Genomic DNA, 23,691 nt, shown 5'->3' on the forward strand with positions numbered 1-23,691 from the left:
TTTCACCAACAGCACACGTGCTGGAATTATTGTGTGACTACTCGTCTCACCTCGCTGGATATCTGGTCAACAAATCAAATCAAATTTTATTTGTCACAAGCGCTGAATACAACAGGTGAAATACCTTACAGTGAAATGCTTACTTAACCCAACAATGCAGATTTAAGAAAATACCACAAAAAAAAGAGATAAGAGTAACAAATAATTAAAGAGCAGCAGTAAATAACAATAGCGGGGCTATGTACAGGGGGTACCGGTGTTGAGGTAACAAGGCGGTCATGTCTAGCAATGTACAAATCCTTGTGTGAACAGCAGCCCTTCACAACACGGGCAATGGACTCCATTACACTTGACTCATGTAGAATACAACATGGACCATGGTTTACAGGGTACCAGAGTGCTAGATTATATTTAGTTGGTAGAACTTGTAGCCTGACCTTAACAGTAAAGGTGAGAATGTCCTCGCCACACACGCACACACACACACACACACACAGGCAAGACGATGATGTCTAAAAGAGGTCTTTAATACAGTAGAATTCAGAAACAAGACCAGAATCTTATGTTTGTTGTGCCTTTGTCACAGCTAGACATCCACATGGTTGAACTGCTACTAATTTAGGCCATTGACACTTAGTACCCATCATGCAGTGTGGCTCTAAGGACCATGTCCGAATCAGTGGGATCCTGCAGACGTTTAGACTAAACAGAGGTAGGAGTTCATTCAAAGATGAACGTATGAGTGTATCAACAGTCAGACGTAATGTTCATTTCATGTGTTTCAGGGGCTGTCACCACGCTGCACCATATGGCGTTCTGTAGCTCCGTCTGTAAAGAGAGGAAAAGATGAGTTACAAACCAAAAATCTAGCAAAACGACTTCTTAGTGAGACATCTTTGGTAAGACTTTCCCCAACCAACCTAGGTTTGAGGCAAAGAAGAGATGAGATAGGGACAGCATCAGAGGGTAGTGAATCGTTTTTAGCCCTATGCTGCCTCCCAGTGGACAATAGCTTTATGGCTCAAATAAATAGTGTTATTTGCTTACCTTTTCTTTGATTAGGCACTGCATTAGTGGTGCAATCTGTCCGAGATCACCCTCCAGGCTATAATATACACTGTTGAATAAATAAATAATAATATATGAATAATACATGTAAATGTAAAAGGTAGAGGGCAGGCCATGTAGCCCTGGGCATTATGTAAATATTAGTTCAAATCTGGGATCCATTTAACTAGTATGTTTTAACTGCGTATGTGTGAATTGATAGCTGCACTAGCAAGCAGCGAAAGCCTGAGATCACTCTGTAAGAGCTCTGTTCTGTTCGACCTTAAATAGATGTGATCCCTGTATCAGTGGATATTGGCCAAAGTACTTCACCTAACTAACCCCAGGTCACACCTTAACTGGCTTACCAGTGTCAAGGTTTTACTCTGACGACCTGATCTCTATTCATGAACACCGCCAAGGGGATATATAGACTGGTTGGCTGGCAACGTCACGAAAACGATGTGTCCACTTCAAAGGGGGCAGAAGGCCGTGTGTTGTTATGGTTCTGGATGGCCAGATAGACAGTTTCAGATTCTTGTCAACAATGACAAGAAACTGCCAGGTGGTGAATCGTAAGTTCCTAGTTTCAGCTCGTTTTGAAATTGTTCTTGATACCATGTCTTGTTTTGAGGTGTTTTGACTGATGTCACGTCTATGCTTTTACGGCAAAAAAAAAATGACAGCTAGCTAACCAACAACTGTAAAAATGTATGAGACAACAAGTGCTCATTGTGCAATTTTATTTATGTTTTAAATAAAACATTGGAGACAAAATATAGTTTACATTTTATCAACGATCTAAGCCAACCCAGTCTGTTTTGCCCCTTAGTTGAGCACCCGTCGGTTTTGTTGCTGAACAACCAACCCTACATAACAGTGAGGTGTATTTAAAGCCTGTTCAACTCTGACTCCCTCTAGTGGCATTGTATAAACGATGCATAATATTGTATACTACCCTCATAAAGAATAATACAATTTCGGTTTCAAAACGATAAATCTTACAAACAAATTATTAATATTGTTAGAAAAAGGTAAGAACTGAGGGTATCTGATAAATGTGTCAGAAACATTACAGAACCCTGAAATATACAGGGTTTCTTGAACTTTTTTCGTCATACAGGAATAATGTTCCATATTACAGGAATAATGTTTCATATTACAAAAATGACATTCATATGAGGAGAAATCAGAAGCCTCTGCCTACCCAGTTATGTGAATATATCCCCTGCCTGATTCCCAGTTTGTCCACTAGACAGGAGTAAGAGAGTACATGACCTCTCTTGGCCATTTGAAACCAGTCACATCTGGTTTTGGTAGTGAGTCACAAAATGGCTAAACAGATTTTCAAGACTGACACCTTAAAACGACCCTAGAAATCAGAGCTTTCAAGTTATCAAGTTTGTTTTTTGAAGTAAGACACAGACAGGTGAAGAAACGTTAAACGTTATTTTCCCATTTCCCATTCCTATTGCAAACGAGTGAGAGATCGATGGCGCACGTGGAGGAAATGCATTGCTTTACAAAGACCGTCAGGGTGTACCCTTTTCCCGCATACTAAATGTTTGCACTTTCGGTGACTTGACCTACATTGTATACTATATGAACTTGACCATAGCGCATGCTTTATGCCCTTCATGGGAGGTGATCTGGGGTGAGATTCTGATGGTATTGCCTGCAGTAAGATTTGAGTTTCATTTCCAATTAAATAGAAAAAGTGATTTTCTTGTCTGGATCCTCTCATGTGTAAAAAAAATAATAAAGGCAGCTTTCACAAGCCCCATGTTATGAAATATGTGCAAACCTTATATCGGCGGAAAGAGGGGATTGAGCTGCAGCCACTACAAGAAACGGTAAGTCTCTAGTATAAACACACAGGGAGCTACTCAATATTCAAAATGATGTCACTTTGTGACGCACGGGTGACTATCAGGCTATTATCAGGTTATTATCAGGTTATTAAAGCAGGACGGTGGTTAAGTCCTGCTCCTATATCAGGCCTCCCTATGTGACCATAGTACCTCAATCATACACCTTTTCTATGTTTGTATACCGTCTGTCTTTCTGTGCCAGAGCTGAAGCCACATCCGCATTCAGGGAAAAGCACACAGTTCACAGAACCCCTCACCATACAGTCCCCCTCACCTTCAAACCAACTGAGCTTGTTTAATAGTTCTCTCCTTATCGTCAAGGGTTCACACTGTAGAACCCCCACGCCCCCAGTCCAACCAACTCTTTCGCCTCTTCTGGTGTTCAACAGAATCTTGGAAAAGAAAAAAGGTCATTGCCTTGATCCGAATATATATATTTCATATATTTCAAACATTAATGTCACTAGACTTTAAACTAACTATTATTTACCTAAGTAGCAAGAGATTTCCATCGTTTAGCATTTTCTTCACCTCACACGAGTTGACCTCAGCAGTGCCTCCTGGCTGTTGTAACATGACACAGTTGGTTCTTGTCTGCGGGGCGACTCATCCAACCCCTCTGACTCATAGAACGCAGAGATGCTGAAAATAATCATTTCATAAATATTCAGGTGACATTTTTGCAGTCTTTAAACTGAATCTGACATTATGAGGTATCTTGTGATATGTCTTGCAGTGCTGGTACTGCCCATCCACCCACCATCCAGGTGGGTTCTGTAATCCGTCATGTCAGGCCCAGGGCTCTGCTACAAGGTAGGGAGGGCCAGGTGTCTCCCCCGGTCCTACTCTTTCATCTGGACAGATCTTCCCCTGTCCTGCTCCTCGAAGATCTCCTCTCTGTCTTTCAGGAAGTATATTCCTGAACTCCCATTGGTGCTCACGTACTGAGGTGTGACATCACTCAGGTGCAAAACAACGTTTCAATGGGAGGCAGAATTCCTTGGAAGATATCAAAATGGGAAGGGAAGGAATGAGAAGTACATGCAGTTTGATGTTAGCCTCTGCATAAAAAGACAACTTCTTTAGGTGTGAAAGATGAAAATGTGTCTTCCAAAAAGGTAACATTTAAATGAATTAAAGCTATGCTGACATTACTTTGTGAAAGGAAAAACTGTAAATTGGATTATGTTGTCCGGATAGCAGGTTAGTGTTTTTCATCATGGATGTTGTTCTGGAGGCACAGCCACAAAGTCATAAAATCTGATTTTAAACCTAACCACACTGTTAACCCTAATGCCTAACCTAACCACACTGTTAACCCTAATGCCTAACCTTGACCACACTGTTAACTCTAATGCCTAACCCTAACCTTAAATTAAGACTAAAAAGCTAGTCTTAATTTTCATGAATAAAACCAATTTCTACTTTGCAGCTTGCCTATCTAAGAGAAAATTGCTCTGTTCTTCCTCCAGGACAAGACTCATGGCAATAAACATCAACCTGCATCCGAATGTATATGTGTTTACCTGGAGCAGGACGGCACAGAGACAACCGGACTTCAGGAGGAGAGCCTCTCAGCAGCGTGACCACCCTCTACATGCCAGAGAGACAACCGTCACTCACTGTCACATCCACAATTACGGACTGAGAAATGGCCATAATAATGTATAGTAAGCCTTATAAGCCTATAAGATAATGAGTGGTGATACAGAAATATTGAACAGATCAATCACACGGAGTGAAACAAAAACCCTCTCTCTCACACTACCATTTCCACAATATCTCTGTCTTCCAACACTCCCACCCACCCCCATATACAGCATGCCAACACACACCTGGAGCTACGGTTGAACAATCGTATTACGTCACACCAGTCTGCGTCTATATTTACCTGGTAGGACAATCCCTTCAGCGGTTCTCCATTGACTGCCAGGATGACGTCTCCCTCCTGGATCTGCCCACTCTCTGCCGCTGGCTGGCCAGGGAAAAGCTTCTTGATCCGGACAAGACCACTGCCCGAGTCTCCTTTCAAGGGCTCGAGCTCAGGGACCAGGAAGCTGAAGCCCAAGCCATTCAGCCTCTTATTCAAGGTCACCTCCAAGGTGTTCCCTGTAGGGTGGAGGGGTTAGGGGATTGAAGTGTGTCAGAGTTCACCTTGGGAGGCTTGGACCGTGGATCCAGACTGGGTAGCTGTCAAAGGTAACACTCTCTCTCACAAAAGCCTAATAGACCTACTGTATTCACTCACACTATACTGATAAGATGGTTTAGTTGCCTGTCAGTGGGTGTGCTTGCTTGATTTTACACCATCTGCTGGTCATATTTCTCCTGTTCGTCTGGCTGATTTCTAATCCCTTCTTCAGTCAGGGACAATGCTTCTGAGCTCAGTCCCTCGAAGCACCAGTGTTCCCCTTACACTAAAGTTCCCTTGTCGATGATTTACTATCCCTTACCGTCAGACACGAAGCTGTAGTCCTTGGGCTTGACCAAGTAGGGGGTGATGACAGCAGGGCAGCTGTTGTTCCTCTTCTGGGTGATGTCCCGGTGGGAACTCTGAGGGGAGAGGTGGCACCCTGTGTCTGGGCTCAGAGACACCCAGGGCAGGCTGTTCATGTTCTCCCTCTCCAGGACCAGGGTCACCACCTTGGACAGGAAACGGTTACATAAAGACAAACAACAGTTAATGCTTCTCATTAGTCTGTACCTTTCAGAAACTAGTTTTAATCTACTCTCTTAGAAAAAAGGCTTCCAAAACAGTTCTCCGGCTGTCCCCATAGGAGAACCATTTTTGATTCCTGTATAATATAGGTAGAACCATCTGTGGAAATAGTTCTAGATGGAACACAAAAGGGTTCTACCTGGAACCAAAAAGGGTTCTCTTATGAGATCAGCCAAAGAACCCTTTTAGGTTCTAGATAGCACCTTTTGTTCTAAGAGTGTACTGTATATACACAGGTATATTCACATTGCACAAGATAAACAGCACATAATCAGAACACATGTTAAAATGTCAGTGTTTGTTTGCACTCAGTTTTGTACACAGTTCGGTTAAAGGCCAACGCAGAGGCAAAACGATGATGGTGTTGCCTTGCCCTGGTGTTGCCTTGCCCTGGTGTTGCCTTGCCCTGGTGTTGCCTTGCCCTGGTGTTGCAGCTGAGATATTGATGTTCCTTTACCTTTCCTGTTTTTGCCAGACATTCCACAGCCTGCTGATATGTGAACCCTTGAAACATGATTCCATCAACTTTCAGCAGTCTGTCACCTGTTAGATGCAAGCACACACAAAATCTCACTCATCTAAATTCAATTTGTGTAAGCAATAATTCAGTACAATGTTCTTTAAATGTCATTATTATTCCAGTTGCTTTACTGTAACAGAGTAACGCTTGTTCAGCATTATACTGTACCTGACTGAATGCGGCCATCTTGCTCAGCAGCCCCTCCACAGACTAGGCTTTTGATGTAGATACCTCCATGACGCAGGCCTGTGTTCACACCACTCTGACAAATCAGAAACACAAGGTTATTATCCAACAACATGACAGTCTCGGTTGAAATTTAAGTTTATCAATATACTGTACACCATCAATAACCTTTGCATGTCTGACTAATTGCTGAAGTGGCTTAATATGACAATGTACCATAAAGGGTTAATTCCCCATATTTTTTTCATGCTAATATAATAAGTCCCTACTCTCTGGGCTCTACTTTAACAAACCGAACACCATGGTAAATCTTAGCTCTGGCAGTAGAGCTACAGTTTCAGGGGTGTGTAGGGAATATTTGTGCTATTTTCACTGCGGGAATTATGAGCGCAATAGCTGGCGGTGCCGCAAAAGGACAGGGTTTTGATGAATAAATAAATTATAGGTGTGACTTGGTCAATCACTGGCCAATCGACGAGGGCTTGGTCAATCACTGGCCAATCGACGTGTTTCATGGGTTAATACTGCATGCCGTTGTCTCATGTTCTGTAGGTTATTGAAGGTCTTTGAGTTGCCATCAACAGTAATTTGGGCTGGGGGCACGGAATATTCTCTTCCCGGTTCATTGTGGATCGATACAGTTTATTAAATAGCATAGGCTACAGTAATGAGTAATAGTAATAATAATAATAAATGCAATGTTTGCTCAATATGTTCGGAGCGTAGACAGTCAACATTGTTGCAATTGGATTTAACGAGTATAGGCCTTTACGCGATGCACTTTCCCCTGAAATAAAACATCCTAGGCTACCGTAAATTGTATTACACGTGTTGAGCACGTTCTCAATAAGCCAGACACCGTTGATAGGGCCTTAAATGACTTAAATAAGTTTGGAGCAGCCCGTCTTCGGTAACCAGACAAGAGGCGCTCTTTGAAAATGGAGTTTGAAATAAAGTTTGCACGGCAGGTTGGCTTATGTGAATGGTGAATACTGCAAAAGCCTCACAAGTAGACCACTTAGAAACCTTGTATGGATAGGGTACTTGACTAATGCATTGCCAGGATCAGGAAGACAGCAGATACATTGCTGTTGAACCAGTTTTTGTTCGAGTAGGGTAAGTGTAGCTTTTATAAAAAATGAAATGGGTAAACAAGCAATTGTTACAGGAAAATAACTGAAATGTTTCTAAATACGAGTGTGACCGGATCATCTCATGTCTAGTTCCATGATGGGCATATACAGTAGGATACAGGGAGGGTTATTTAAGCACAAAAAAAAGAGCTGGTTAAAATAACGTACAAACTAACCCTAACCTCACATAGTACAAATAAAAAACATTTTAATAACGCTTTGGTGATTTAAGAATGACTGTATGTGGTCTCACGAGTCAAACCCTTTATAATCGTCTTTCCTACTTGGCAAATGCATTAGGCAGGACAAAAGAAAATGGTCTTCATTGAGAGGAGGGGAGGTTATGATTGTTTTTTCAATCAGATGAAACTAAATGGGAGGTTTACGGGCACAAAAAGCACATCTCTCTTGTTCCATTTGCATTTTGGTAGTGGGCGTCACGGCTGGATAAGCTGCGTTTCCGCTGTCCAAATCCAAGCCAAAACCAACCGCGTTACCGGTAAGATCAGCTTTGGTTGGTCTTAAATATCCCCACCAGCGCTGCCTGAAATTGGCACTTTGGGTCACGTTTTAAGGACACACCCCGCCCACCTCTGCGCAAACGAGCTCATATAAGACATGTAAATGACCAATCCTTGCCATACGGTTTGAAAACAGAAGAGCGGCGGTTTTAATAGGGCATGCGTTTGACAATTGCGCTGGCTTCACGCCAGCCGAAAATAGAGCCCTCAGGCTGCTAGGTGAGAGGGATGTATCAAGATTAAAAGGAATATAGTATGTTTATACGATCTTACAATCTATCGCTCTGTCTCTCACACATAGGTCTCTCACACATAGGGGGTAAACAAATAGAATGTCTGCCAACAGACACACCAGGAGTGTGGTGTGGGATGCTTTCATCCCTGATCCACCTTCACATCATCCAAATCCCAGTCAGGCCTAATGAGAATTAACAGGCATTTTAATGACGTCTTGGAAGGCTGTTACTGCTCCCTTTCTCTCTGCCTCTCTCGATCTTTCGCTCCCTTGCTCCCTCTCCTTCCCTCCTTCCCTCCCTCTCACCCGCTTGCTCTCTCTCTCTCGTAGCCTACTGTACTGTCCAGTAAGCAGGCAGGCTCCAAGCTGCAGGCTCTAGTGGGTCCAGCTCCAGCTCCTCCCTCTCCAAGGTGATTAACCCCAGGGGTCTAAAGGATTACTACCCAGAGACACAGAAGCAGCTGACTTCCTGACTAGACTAATTTGTCCATCCCAGACTTAAGTACAGTAGGTCCATCTCCCTATAGTACCACTGACCAGTAAAATAAACCCCTTCCGTACAATGGTGTGAGATCACTGATCTCAGATCAGATGTTGAGGAAAAAATGGGAGCTTGTCTGGCCCTCTCTTGGGGTATTGGGTGGGAAATGTTCTCTCTGGCCGGAGTTTGAGGTTATATCATGTGTATAACAGTCATTTCTAGCGCTGTCCTAGGGAGTTAGACATTAAATAGTTCACTTACAGCGATACTGATCCCTAAACCTACTCCAGCTTTCTTCTTCAGCTCCACAGAGATCTCACCACCCCTGAAGCAGTTTGTGGAAGGAGATCTGGAGTGGCAGTCCTGGATAATGGATAGGGAATAAGAGTTCATGATGAGATTAAGATGGATGATACAATTCACAACAAAGGCACGATTGTATTGTATTTGTTTCTATTCGTTGATTTAATTGACATTATGTAGAGTTGATTGCTAATGTTTGTTGTCTTGTTTGTGTACAAAATGAATACAATTGTTCCCCAATCTTAGCACATGTAGAGTATTGTCCTTAACATGGAGGAGATGATGGTCAGTAGCCATTGGTTACCTGAGCGTTGAGGATGCGTACATCAGGGAGTTGCAATCTACTGCCAGTCTTTGGGGTCAACATGACAGACACGATCTCATCCAGGTCGTCCTCCCCAGAGCGCACGTTAGTCCTCAAAGTGGTCTGGGACTCGTAGGTCTTCAATAGCGGAGATCTCACGTTGTTGGGTGTCGAGGAAACTGTAAAGAAACATCAACAAAAACACACCAAAAAAATTCACATTGTAATAAAAGTTGAAATGTGGAATTATCAACTAATAACGAAAGCCTAGCCATGTATGTAGTGAAGATCCAGAGAGGACGAAAAAGTAAATTCCCATTTGGAGCTCTAACTAAAACATCTAGCTGAAAAGCCAGTCGACTTAAAATATAGTTTATCACGGAAAGTAAATGAGCCTGAACAGAGCAGAGATATATAGTACCTGTCAAAAGTTTGGACACTCCAACTCATTCCAGGGTTTTTCTTTATTTTTACTATTTTGTAGAATAATAGTGAAGATATCACAACTATGAAATAACACATATGGAATCATGTAGTAACCAAAAAAAAGTGTAAACAAATCAAAATATTTTATATATTTCAGAATCTTCAAAGTAGCCACCCTTTGCCTTTATGACAGCTTTGCACGCTCTTGGCATTCTCTGGTACTGACTGGTACTGTATATACGCACTTCCAGTACCTTTTGGCTGGGTCACGATGAGTGTGACCTCCTGTGGGCTGTTCTGCATGACCTCTGCAGCCTCACTGAAGGTCATGCCCTCCAGACTGGTGTGGTTCAGAGAGATCAGACGCCCACCTGAGGGAGAACATCACCACAACATTTCATATAAATAATCATTTTGTTGGTATCCACCTAGTCCTGGTCCAGAATCAACAGTTACCCATAGCCCCTATCCAATTCCTTCAGATCTGTAAAGACCATAGAAATAGGGGATACGAAAATAGACTGGGAGTTGCATCTAAACTCAGCAAAAAAAGAAGCGTCACCTTTTCAGGACCCTGTCTTTCAAAAATAATTTGTAAAAACCCAAATACCTTCACAGATCTTCATTGTAAAGGGTTTAAACATTGTTTCCCATGCTTGTTCAATGAACCGTAAACAATTAATGAACATGCACCTGTGGAACGGTAAGACACTAACAGCTTACAGACGGTAGGCAATTAAGGTCACAGTTATGAAAACGTAGGACACTAAAGAGGCCTTTCTACTGACTGAAAAACACCAAAAGAAAGATGCTCAGGGTCCCTGCTCATCTGCGTGAACGTGCCTTAGGCATGCTGCAAGGAGGCATGAGGACTGCAGATGTGGCCAGGGCAATAAATTGCAATGTCCGTACTGTGAGACGCCTAAGACAGCGCTACAGAGAGAAAGGACGGACAGCTGATCATCCTTGCAGTGGCAGACCACGTGTAACAACACCTGCACAGGATCGGTACATCTGAACATCACACCTGTGGGAGAGGTACAGGATGGCAACAACAACTGCCCGAGTTACACCAGGAACGTACAATCTCTCCATCAGTGCTCAGACTGTCCGCAATAGGCTGAGCGAGGCTGGACTGAGGGCTTATAGGCCTGTAGTAAGGCAGGTCCTCACCAGACATCACCGGCAACAACGTCACCTATGGGCAAACCCATCGTTGCTGAACCAGACAGGACTGGCAAAAAGTGCTCTTCACTGACGAGTCGCGGTCTTGTCTCGCCAGGGGTGATGGTCGGATTCGCGTTTATCGTCAAAGCGTTACAACGAGGCCTGTACACTGGAGCGGGATCAATTTGGAGGTGGAGGGTCTGTCATGGTCTGGGGCGGTGCGTCACAGCATCATTGGAATGAGCTTGCTGTCATTGCTGGCAATGTGCGTTACAGGGAAGACATCCTCCTCCCTCATGTGGTACCCTTCCTGCAGGCTCATCCTGACATGAGCCTCCAGCATGACAATGCCACGAGTCATACTGCTCGTTCTGGGTGTGATTTCCTGCAAGACCGGAATGTCAGTGTTCTGCCATGGCCAGCGAAGAGCCCAGAACTCAATCCCATTGAGCACGCCTGGAACCTGTTGGATCGGAGGGTGAGGGCTAGGGGCATTCCCCCCAGAAATGTCCAGGAACTTGCAGGTACCTTGGTGGAAGAGTGGGGTAACATCTCACAGCAAGAACTGGCAAACCTGGTGCAGTCCATGAGGAGGAGATGCACTGCAGTACTTAATGCAGCTGGTGGCCACACCAGACACTGACTGTTACTTTTGATTTTGACCCCCCCTTTGTTCAGGGACACATTATTCCATTTATTTTGTCTATGGAACTTGTTCAGATGTCTCAGTTGTTGAATCTTGTTATGATCATACAAATATTTACACTTGTTAAGTTTGTTTGCTGAAAATAAACGTACAGTGACAGTGAGGACGTTTCTTTTATTGCTGATTTTACATTCAGTAAAAACAGTTCCAAAGGGGTTATTTGGCTTTCCCCATAGGAGAACCCTTTTTGGTTCCAGGTGACCCCTTTTTGGTTTCAGGTAGAACCCTTTTGGGTTCCATGTAGAACCCCCTGTAGAAAGGGTTCTACCTGGAACCAAAAAGGGTTCTTCAAAGGGTTCTCCTATGGGGACAGCCGAAGAACACTTTAAGGTTCTAGATGGCACCATTTTTTTCCTAAGAGTGTAGATAGGGCCCTAGTCATGACTAATTAACCGGCAGTGTCAAGAGAAAAAGCTCACATGAGAACTTAAAAATAAACCTGGCATGCAAGGCTATTGTTCACCAATGTGCCCAGGCGTCATAATCCGGTGTGAGCTTTGTGGAGACGAGCCCAGAAATAAAACCTAGTCACCTACCTGGTCTGATGCGGCCATCTTTATCCGCTGGTCCTCCCCGCACGATGGATGCTATGAAGACACCCAGGTCATACTTCCCCACCGTGTCTTCTCCAACTATCACAACACCTGAATAGATAAAAGTACTTCTCCATTTTAGTTCTATTCTACAACAAGTCCATTAATGGATACATGACTAAATGTTGTAAGCGATGAACTTACCGACGCCGAGCTTCGGGTCTTTTTTTAGGCACACACAAATGACTTCTCTCTCTGATATGACTCTCTTCATTTGGGCAAAAACATCTGTTGACAGAAATACCGCAGCTACCTTTTAACACATTACTGTACATTGACCGCAGCACCTCATAAGAAACCCGTATGCCATCTCTGTGGATGATACTGACAGGCTACTACAATGGTTGCGAGGATGTCTACCGCACGGTGCTCGGATTTGGAACGCTTCCAGAATGTGAACACTTGATCCTGTACCTGATTACCCAGTGTTAAGAGGTTAATTTTCTTAGGAGCTGATCATCTATCCATACCTCTGCCTGCTGAGGACATGGGGTTGACCTCTGACCCACACTTCCCAGACCCACGAGACAGGGCTGGGGACAGGTTCCCAGGCAATGGCCTCCTTCTGCTGAAAATTATACAGGGAGAAATGACTTACAACATGCAGGGAAATAGAAATACTTACAACGTGCAAGAAATTAAATGCAAAGGAATGTACAGTAGTGTACACGGACAGAGACAATACAGGGAAGGATACTTTACCCACTGGGCACAAACTGGTTGAATCAACATTGTTTCCATGTCGTTTCAACAAAATAATTCAATGTGATGACGTTAAATCAACGTGGGAAACCAAGTGAATTTGCATAAAGTCATCAACATAAGGGGATTTTGTCATTTTTTTCACCCAAATTTGAACCTAAATCCAGTGACATGGTGACATTTGTTGATTTCACGTTGAAGTCACGTTAGTTGACAAGTCAACCAAATGTAATTCAAAAATAGATGTTGAACTGGCGCCTTTTCCCAGCGGGTATGCTCTCCATCACTCCTACCCCTGCTCGTGGAGGACACGCTGCTGTTTGATCCGCGCCTCGATCTTGGCAGCGATGTCATCACACAGTTTGGTCATGGAGCCGTCCTGCGGTGTGGTCAGACCGCTGTCTGTCAGTACGGTCTCAGAGTTCCTGTTCATCCGGCTGTTCTGTGCCTGACACACTGCCGCATATTGCACTATGTTGTCCTCTGGAAAGAAAAAAAGGGCTCTTTCGTTCAAATCAAGGTTGGTCAAAGGTGGCTATAATGAAATCAAGATAGATGTAGATCCAATAACTGTGCTATAATCCAATGATCCAGAAGTTTCTCTGTTTGGCCTATCAATAAGCCCACATGGTACATTAGCGAGATATATAGCTTATTAGCTATATACTGTATATGACTGAAGGGTCTGGCAAAAAAAGATTCACCAAGAACAGGACACAAACTGTATAGAATCAGAACAAGCTGTCACTGGGACACTATTTACAGGAATGTAGAAGTGGTTATGGTTTGGGCCAGGAGTTTTTTCTTGACCATGTGACTTTACCAGTTATGATGTCATCATAAAATGTTCTGACCTGAGGCCAGACTGTGTCCGAGCTGGCGAGAGTTCATCTCATTGTGAAACTTGTGCTGGGCAGAGCAGAGGTTGCACAGGTACGTGGCGGTCTTGGATCTCTCGGTGACAAAGGTGTGCTTTCTCGCGCTCCCTCTGCTCTCGATGACAAATTTCCGGCACTGTGGTGGGACAGAGAGCGAGGAGGGGTTAAGGTATTTACAGACATAACAATCCAACAAAACAACCGCTACAAAATTCACTGACTAAACAAACACTTTATAGTCAACTATATTCACTTTCAATATTCCTCAGTTTCCTTTATTAAAATCAATCTCCGGGAATAAAAAAAGAAAACACTTTTACTGCTGGAAACTAATATCCCAAGTATAAATACAGCAAATACACACACTAAAAGGGTAAAAAAAAATACATTGAGCATAATAGTGCATTTTAAACACAACTGCAAACTTTAAGGAGTTGGTCTGATGGAAATCCGTTATGTCATCGGCCTCCCTCCTTGCTTGAAGAACAACAGAGAACAAAAGGGTAAAGGTCAGGGGGGTTCGATCCCGGGCTGTGTCGCAGCCGGCCACGACCGGGAGACCCATGAAGCGGCCCACAACTGGCCCAGCTTCGTCCGGGTTAGGGGAGGGGTTTCCTTGTTTCTTTGCCGGGATGTCCTTGTCCCATCGCGCTCTAGCGACTCCTGTGGCAAGCCGGGCGCATGCACACTGACACGGTCGCCAGTTGTACGGTGTTTCCTCCGACGTATTGGTGCGGCTGGCTTCCGGGTTAAGAGAGCAGTGTGTCAAGAACCAGTGTGGCTTGGCAGGGTCGTGTTTCAGAGGACGCATGGCTCTCGACCTTCGCTTCTCCCAAGTCCGTACTGGAGTTGCAGCAACGGGACAAGACTGTAACTACCATTTGGATATCACGAAATTGGGGATAAAAAGGGGGTAAAAGAATATATTTTAATAAAAGAGGGGTAAAAAAGAAAGGAAAGGCTCCCCCACTTGTGCCATGTCATGAGGATACCTGGACCACCTATTGAGATGTGCCTTTTGTTAAGTAAATCAGGATTAACACCCGATTTTCTTTTTTGAGATGAAAAGGAGATTGGAGTGCCACTTTAAAATGTTAAAAACTGAGTTATGCATTATCTAAGGCATAATACTCACAGAGGAGGAGATACTGTTTGTTTCCCACCAGTGGAATGTCTGACTCGTGGAGCGAGAGCTATCTTTAACCTCATACACTATGACTCCTCTGGCACACACTCCGAGGATCAGCTCTCCGATGACTGGCTTCTTCTCGCGCCCCACGCGGTAGAACAGAACACCGTACTCAGGAAGCTGCTGGGTGGCCTGGGGAGGAAGTTAGATGTTAGAACTGGGTCGTCACTAGCTTCCACAGCCACAAAGTCATAAACATCATATAAACCACGCCTATCTCTACAATTTCTCTTTATTACATTTTATTTTAACCCTAACTACACTCCTAACCTTATGCCCAACCCTAACCTTATAATAAGACCAAGAAGCAAATTTTGTTTTCATGATTTTTTATGATATTTTGACTTTGTGGCTGTGAAATCTAGTGGAAACCGGGAACTGCCGATGTGCTTAAGTTTACCACACGGGCTAAGAATACAAGCCAAACATTTATGTAATATACTATATTACCATATGTTCACCATTAATCCACTGTGCCACAGCCTTTTGGTGTAATGATTCAAATATAGTCCACTGAGTATGAAACTAATAACATGAATATAACGATATAAAACGTAGAACTCTATGAAGCGTTTTCATTGGTTCATGTTACCTTGAGGAACTCAAGCTCGGACTCGTCGGTACTCATCGTGGAGTTGTTGGCATGTAACCGTAGCAACTCGTCCTTTAGGTAAGGCAGGGCTCTTTTCTCCATGACGCTCTTGGCAATGTACTGGTCTGGTCGATAGTAGTTCCTCCCATAAACCTTTAGAAAAGATCACTCAACTATAACATTTCCAGAGCTAATATTACAAAATACTAACAAGGCAATTGATACTTAAGTATGCAGATCAATCCGCCTAGACCTTGACCAATCATGTGACAATTGTGCGATACAGCATATCAAAGATACTTCATGACCATATAACTAAAATAAAAAGTAGCAAACACCTCAGGCATGCAGTCTCCATACTCTGCTTGGAGAGCCAAGGCACCCAGATATAGGCCTGTCTCTTCATAGCAGGACAACCTGTCCTCCAGTATATCTTTCCTCAGCTGTAGGTAGTACTGGTGACGAGTCAGTTTGTGCCTGCCAAAAAAACCCAGAATATGCTTACATAGAGAAATCGGTGGACCATGTTGCCTGACCTCTATGGATTCTATAGGTCGTCCTTCAATACGACACAGTGTGAGCATAGGAGGATGTGTCGTACTGTACTTACAAAAGTAGAGCGATGTCGTGGACGAAGAATTTGACCCTGAAGAAAAGGACAAACGTGGACGTAGGCACTTTCTTCCAATTATGGGGGGCAACCTTGGATATCTTTGTGTCATTGTCCAGGAAGAAAAACTCATTATCTAAAAACCGAGACAAGATGAAAAAGAGTGACATGTTTAACACATCAACCATGTAAAGACTTTTTCAGAACTGTAGTTAAACAACAACAAATCAGCAGGTAGCGGACAAGAGCCATTCAAAACAAAAACACTAGTGAACCTGGTCAATTACCATCAATGTAAGCAAGGCCGAAGTAGAAGTGTTCAATCAGGTTGGAGTGGGCAACAATCATATCAAAGACATCCCCTCCTCCTGACTTGACATCACACTTGACCAGGATGCTCTGTCCGTTTGGCATGACCACACTCAGCTCCCTCATAGTGGAGTGAGACTTCCCTTTCTTTGACTGGATTAGCAGACAGAAAGATAGTGATTAATAGATAGACAGGCTGGTGATAGTTGGGATGATGTAAAAAAAAAGCATTTGATGATGGAGTTCTTGATGATGAAAAGTCATAATTACAACAATGGATCCGGGCAGCTCCAAGACAACCAGTGGCTCATCTAACATTCGAAAAAACTCTGGACCCACATCCTGCACATAAAAAAAGAGGGAAACGTTAAGAACTACACTATGTGACAAAAAGTATGTGGACACCTGCTCGTCGAACATCTCATTCCAAAATCATGGGCATTAATATGGAGTTGGTCCCCCCATTGCTGCTATAACAGCCTCCACTCTTCTGGGTAGGCTTTCCACTAGATGTTGGAACATTGCTGTGGGGACTTGCTTCCATTCAGCCACAAAAGCATTAGTGAGGTCGGGCACTGATGTTGGGCGATTAGGCCTGGCTCGCATATGGTGTTCGATGGGGTTGAGGCCAGGGCTCTGTACAGAACAGTCAAGTTCTTCCACACCAATCTCAACAAACCATTTCTGTATGGACCTTGCTTTGTGCACAGGGGCATTGTCATGCTGAAACAGGAAATGACTTTCCCCAAACTGTTGCCACAAGACATTTCCCCAAACTGTTGCTCCTAGACGTTTCCACTTCACAATAACAGCACTTACAGATGACCAGGGCAGTTCTAGCAGGGCAGAAATTTGACAAACCGACTTGTTGGAAAGGTGGCATCCTATGATGGTGCCACATTGAAAGTCACTGAGCTCTTCAGTAAGGCCATTCTACTGCCAATGTTTGTCCATGGAAATTGCATGGCGGTGTGCTCGATTTTATACACCTGTCAGCAACAGGTGTGGCTGAAATAGCCGAATCCACAATTGTATACACACATATATATACACACACACACACACACACACACACACACACACACACACACACACACACACACACACACACACACACACACACACACACACACACACACACACACACACACACACACACACATATATACACACACTGTATATATGTACTATATCTTCTGGTATTTCAACCCAAAATGTCACATGACTCTCTATGATATCATACCTTGGCTTTCTTTTCATTAAGACTGACAGTGGACTCGTTCAGATACACATATGGTATAGGTCTGATGCTGCCTCGGCGAAAGCCATCCAGGTAAGAACTACAGGGGTTACGGAATTGATAGCTGCAGTAACTCTCTCTGTGACGTAGCCCCTGGGCAATTCTGTAAGAAAAAAAGAATACATGGATTCTTTAATTTATTGTCCACAGACTGTTGGGTGAACTATCCCTTAAAAAAAAAACACATTTGTAAAGCTGATACTTTGTGTATTACGGTCAAAATGAGCCTTTGTTGTTTGAAAGGCGCCGGCTAGGTTCTTACCCTCTGCTGAGCTCGACTTGGAATGTTGAGTTGCTTCTGTTTCTCAGCGCCCAGGTAGAGTTATGGTACGAGGCACTTCCTGAGAAACTGTGAATCCTCTCTCTGACCATCTGACTCCGGTCAGTAAGTTGAGGACCATTCTCAGCCATAGACACATGATTGACCTAGAAAACCAAATAAAATTGCAGCTACTGAATTAGAAAAGTTGCACTGACCTATCCTTAAAAATAACCATATGTCACAAACCCAGCTTCAGAGCTACAGACATACAGAGCTAAAAGCTCAAGTTAATGACTTCATGTCTCCCCCACCACTTCAACGGACACTTTATTTAATTAGGCAAGTCAGTTAAGAACAAATTATTATTTACAATGACGGCCTACACCGGCCAAACCTGGACGATGCTGGGCCAATTGTGCGCCGCCCTATGTGTAGGCCTATACCAAACTGGGCAAGACCGATCTCAATTTCAGCGTATCGATAACAAAGAGACAAAATTAAGAGATAATGACTCACGTATGACTGCCAAATGTATACCTGTAGACCAGGGTTTTGCATACACAACAGCCAGGTAGGTACAGTGATACCTATACTGACTAGAGGTGCATTTCATAAACCAAAGGGAATGTGGGTGAACTCACAGAGTCCCTAAACACATCTTCTACTAGCTGTTTGATGAGCTTCTCTGGTGGGGGCAGTTGAGCAGTCTTGATGTGCTGGTCACAGGTCTCCAGCACAGTCACGAGATCCGCTCGTCTCTGGACCGTGTCCTCACACATGCTCAGCAACAGGTTGTTCAGTTTGCCACTCAGCTGAATGGGCTGGTTTTGAGGTAGTTGATAATCAACGGACCAGTAGAGGGTCATTCCTAGGGAATATACAACCATCTGAAAAAAAAACAACACACAAAAATGAGTCAAATCCTTCCAGAGGAATTCATGTAAAACCAAAAGTCAAGAACCAAAACAGTGGTGAGATGTCATGCCAATAACCATAGGAGTTTTCCAGACAGCACAGACAGATCTGGAACTACGCTAGTAGCGATATACAATTACATAATTTAAAAAAAAAGTGTGTACAATTTTTTTTAACCGACTTCGAGATTCTACTTGTATTTTCTATAGCGCTTTTCATTACATCTATTATTATTATTATGATTACTCTAAGAGCAGGATTTATTGATGACCTTTTCTGAGGCTGTCCTGTTGGAGGCAGCGTGTCCAGCCTGTACCTCTGGAGCAGTGAAGGAGCCCAGGTCCCCAGACCGGGCACAGCTTTTAAAAGCAAGGTTCCCACTGGCTGACAGTAACATAGAGCCGGGGCTCAGTACACTGCACATGTTACCAGGACCTGACAACAAGACAAAAGACATACTATTAACTTGCATGTCTGCATGGCTATAGGAATAACTCACTCCAAAAAGGTATGTTTGTCAGATGTAGAGCACGATATGATATGGTGGTGCCTATCTTTCCCATTCATTTCGGGTTTGAGGCCTATTTCTTCTAATGCATAAAGAGGCATGTAACAACAGAAGTCATGGGATATTAGACCACTTTTTAGGTCTGCAAACATGGGACAAATGTTTAATGGGCCATGAGCAATCCCTTTAAGACCTAAAGATCCTTTTAGCAACTGCCAGTGGGTATTTTCATGGGTCAGTAATGGGATATAAATGTGCCCAGGTACCTTTGGGGGAGATGTCCGTTAAGGCCTCGGCGGTGCCCAAAAGCAGACGCCACACCTCATCCTCCTCCAGAGGTGACCCCCGGGCCTCCAGCACCTCTGCCAGGGTCACGAACGTGCCCATCCTGGGGGACACAGCCATGGGTAGATACAGTCATATATTATATAAGGGGGGGGGGGGGGGGGGGGGGGGGCACATGGACTCAGTACTGGTACCCCTTGCATATAGCCAAGTGCTCGTTATTCGTTGTGTATTTATTATTACGTGTTTTACTTCTCTATTATAGACTCTATTATATTTTTCTCTGCATCGTTGGGAAAAGGCCTGTAAGTAAACATTTCACTGTTAGTCCACACCTGCTGTTTACAAAGCATGTGACTAATTCAATCTGATGTTATTTGATGAGCAATATATGTTTCATCATAGTCTAAGTGAAAAAATAAGCGAAGCTGATATTTGGATTACAATGAAACTGTTGAATGTAAGAAACTTAATCATTTCCAGAATAATTTCGGAGTTTTAAAACGGGTCCACACAACCGTACTGTCTTATCGCATAAATCATTATCTCAAACTGATCCTTTTCGCTGAGAATATAGAGATATTAGGATAAATATCTAGAGTACAATGAGTAAGGCCAATGCTTGGTCTAATGGAAGGCAATAGAGACACACCCCCTCCCCCCTCTTCCTCACACACGCACACCAGGCTTTCACACATTCAAACTGAACTTTCAGTTGGCAAATACCGGTAATTGGCTTTCACAGAGCCTGAAGGATTTGCTCTAATGTCTCTGCTCTCTCTGTGCCTTTGAATTTTTCCCCCCCTCTCGTCACCAAGGTGACGGTGAAGCGTTGAGATGAGAAGTGACAGTGCTGAGGTTCTCTGACATATTAAATTAGTTTACCTCGTGTGATTTCACTAAACAGCGATGGCATTTTAGAATTAGGGTCGTTCCACAAGAAATTGGGACAAAAAAAAAAAACATTACTAAATGTAATACATGAAAAAGTATTTTGGAGCAAGGAGGTTGGAACAACCCATTAGGTATTATGTTTTTGTGTGCATATAAAACCTTATTTTAGAGGGATGCTGGTTTACTTTTCTTTAAATTAAACCTCAAAGTTGTGGAGTTATACACTGACTGAGTGATGAATGGAACAACAAGGTGGTATCCCATTTCACTCTAAAATCATACGTTGATTACTAAAAATATAAACTAAATCAAATGATGACACAGAACTATAATAAAATTAATGTCAGCGATGTAATTGATTGTGTAGCATCTCTGGTTCCTGCAGGTGGAAACGTCTCCAAAAATATATACTCTAGGGAGTTAATTATGCTGGGTTAGTCATTACAGTTAAACAATATATTGTGTAGCCTTGTTGGTGTTTTGAATCGAGGATAACTGTGGGTAGATGGGTATTCATACTATAGCTAAACTCTAATTAAATAAGTAATCTTCATACCAATACTCAGAGTTAGCTGACACCTAAAACGCTCTGTACCAACATTTGATCAAGGATTGATCTGGGCCAACAAAGACTGTCCGGAGACACCAGGTTTAGTGGGAGATCTAATTGCTACAAAGCCATTGTATCTGCTCTACAGGAACACAGTAGTTCCTATTGTTTTTCAACCTGGGTGCAGTTGAACAGGACAGCATTTACAAGCCGAGACTAAGCATTCGCCATTTTATTTCATGACGACATTACTTTCAAAGTAGTCCTATAAAATAGCGTTTCTCATAAACAACGGCAAAATGAAGATTAATTTTATCCCAAAATAAGTAGGTAGGCAATCACTCAACTGTAACTCACACAAGGTTGTGTTTTCTGACAGAAGGGAGTAAGCACTACTGCTGCAATAGCAGGTATCAGTAAAATGGCAATACTGTATCTTAGATTAGAAGGCTGGTATAAAGGACATCAACAAAGTGAGATTTATTGATGGGTACGCCCACTACCTAAATACCACGTTCTCAATTGGTTTACTCTGAAAAGAAACAAATATAAGTCTATTTTTGCAACAGGACAGTTTGTACAAAAATATATAAATAATTTAAATATAAAGCCATGATAACTGGCTATATTAATGCTGTCGTTACATTTAAAACATATTTACTAACTCTTATCCTGGCAAAATATCAAAATCACTTGCCCAATAATTAAATTGATGTGCTAAAACTATCGCTGACGATAAACTCTTGATCATGCCTACCAGGTTATTGTCTAGAAACTGTCGATGGAATATGTTGTAATTAAACTGTAAATACCTAATGACAAGATCAGGCCACAATTACCTCCCGATGACATACCGGCATTCATTCACTTACTCATTGGTCGTGTTCCCGGGACTTTTAGACATTCATAGAATATCACATTTGTGTTGAATAGATGTAGGTCTATATTTTTGTGCAATTCTATCCAATTAAACCCATAACTTTACCTAATTTCATTCAATATATGAAGACGTCCCTCTTCAGAAAACCTCCAGCTCGAATGTAATCTTCTCAAGCATCACACGGCATTCCACCTGTGGCTATACTCTCCATTCGCTACTTTTTCTAGCCTATCAAGCGATTTTTCATCTATCCATAATTCCATCACAAGATAGCGTGGAAAAAAGTAATTTTCTTCATTGAATATAATGTTCTGTACACAAACGTAGCGATGTATCGATACTGGGTTTTCGGTCAATTTGGACTATTTTTAGACTCCAGGTATAAGAACTCAATTGGATTACGCAGGAGCTGTTTGACAAGCAGCAAGTTAGTGGTCAACCAATCGGTGTGGGAAAGAACATTTAGCTAATCTTTCAATAGTCAAGTGATACACGTATTGTTCTGCTCAATTCTACTAATCCAACCCGTGTTAATAATATATATATATATCTTATTTTTTTTCGACTATAATGTGTGATTGTTGTTTGGCTAAAGTCACCAACACTCTCTTTCTCTTGCTATCTGTTTACTTTCTTACGTTCTCTCTCTCTCTCTCTCTCTCTCTCTCTCTCTCTCTCTCTCTCCCACACTCTCTCTCTCTCCCTCTCTCTCTCTCACTCTCTCTCTCTCTCTCTCTCTCTCTCTCTCTCTCTCTCTCTCTCTCTCTCACACACATACACACACACCATTTCCATTCAAAATCCTAACGCTAAACCAACACCTAACTCCTGATAACCCTAACCCTAATTGTAAACCTAAAAGAATGGCGCTGAAGGGAATAGTACTGCCATTAGTTGGGGCGAAGGACATACTACTCATCCATAGGAGGCGTTATAGAGGCCAGTGTGTGGGATACCAGATGAGACTAGGTTGGCGAGTGGATAAACCGCATTTCCCTTCTGTTCAATTGGCAAACGTTTGTTTACCAATTGTTCTTACTTTTTAACTGCATTGTTGGGAAAGGGCTCTTAAGTAAGCATTTCACAATGCAGTCTACAACTGTTGTGTCGGAGCATGTGAAAAATAAATTGTATTCAATTTGATTTGAACCCTGAACCTAACCCCTAAACCTAAAATAGCTTAGGCCCACGAGAACAAATGCACAGTTAAAAAGTGAGAATAATTAGCTGGGAGAATTTTCCTTGTTTTGCTATCCTTGTGGGGACTTTTGGGGATATCCGGTACCCAATCTCAATTCAATTCCTGGGGCTCTGTTTGTGTTTGTGAACATAGCCCCAAGACCAGGTTGCTTTTAGGTGGTTGTAGAATTTAACATCTCTTTTCTGGTAATTAGTGGGTATCGGCCTTATTCTGCTCTGCTTGCATTATTTTATGTTTTACGATGTACACAGAGGAGGTTTTTGCAGAATTCTGCATGCAGAGTCTCAATTTGGTGTTTGTCCCATTTTGTGAATTCTTGGTTGGTGAGCGGATCCCAGACCTCACAACCAAAAAGGGCAATGGGTTCTATTACTGATTCAAGTACTTTTAGTTACAAAGATGAC

General features: G+C 42.8%; 1 protein-coding gene across 1 annotated transcript; it reads right to left on the bottom strand.

The window, feature by feature from the left end:
* Positions 1-523: 523 nt before the first annotated feature.
* Positions 524-22,394, bottom strand: LOC139368017 (FERM and PDZ domain-containing protein 2-like). The gene is made up of 30 exons (XM_071106504.1): positions 22,192-22,394; positions 19,744-19,865; positions 19,241-19,404; positions 18,696-18,941; positions 18,055-18,218; positions 17,736-17,895; positions 16,763-16,834; positions 16,471-16,645; positions 16,184-16,319; positions 15,912-16,050; positions 15,574-15,726; positions 14,928-15,113; positions 13,769-13,928; positions 13,208-13,397; positions 12,683-12,780; positions 12,357-12,440; positions 12,156-12,263; positions 10,001-10,117; positions 9,321-9,499; positions 8,975-9,076; positions 6,326-6,419; positions 6,095-6,180; positions 5,372-5,561; positions 4,810-5,027; positions 4,445-4,511; positions 3,679-3,917; positions 3,409-3,560; positions 3,193-3,310; positions 1,048-1,117; positions 524-828 (listed from the first exon to the last, which is right to left on the bottom strand). The coding sequence occupies exons 2-26, from the start codon at positions 19,862-19,864 to the stop codon at positions 3,880-3,882; spliced, it is 3,447 nt and encodes a 1,148-aa protein (XP_070962605.1). The 5' UTR covers position 19,865; positions 22,192-22,394; the 3' UTR covers positions 524-828; positions 1,048-1,117; positions 3,193-3,310; positions 3,409-3,560; positions 3,679-3,879.
* Between the last annotated feature and the right edge of the window lie 1,297 nt (positions 22,395-23,691).

The sequence above is a fragment of the Oncorhynchus clarkii genome, chromosome 16, assembly GCF_045791955.1.
Source record: "Oncorhynchus clarkii lewisi isolate Uvic-CL-2024 chromosome 16, UVic_Ocla_1.0, whole genome shotgun sequence".
Classification (NCBI taxonomy): Eukaryota; Metazoa; Chordata; class Actinopteri; order Salmoniformes; family Salmonidae; genus Oncorhynchus; species Oncorhynchus clarkii.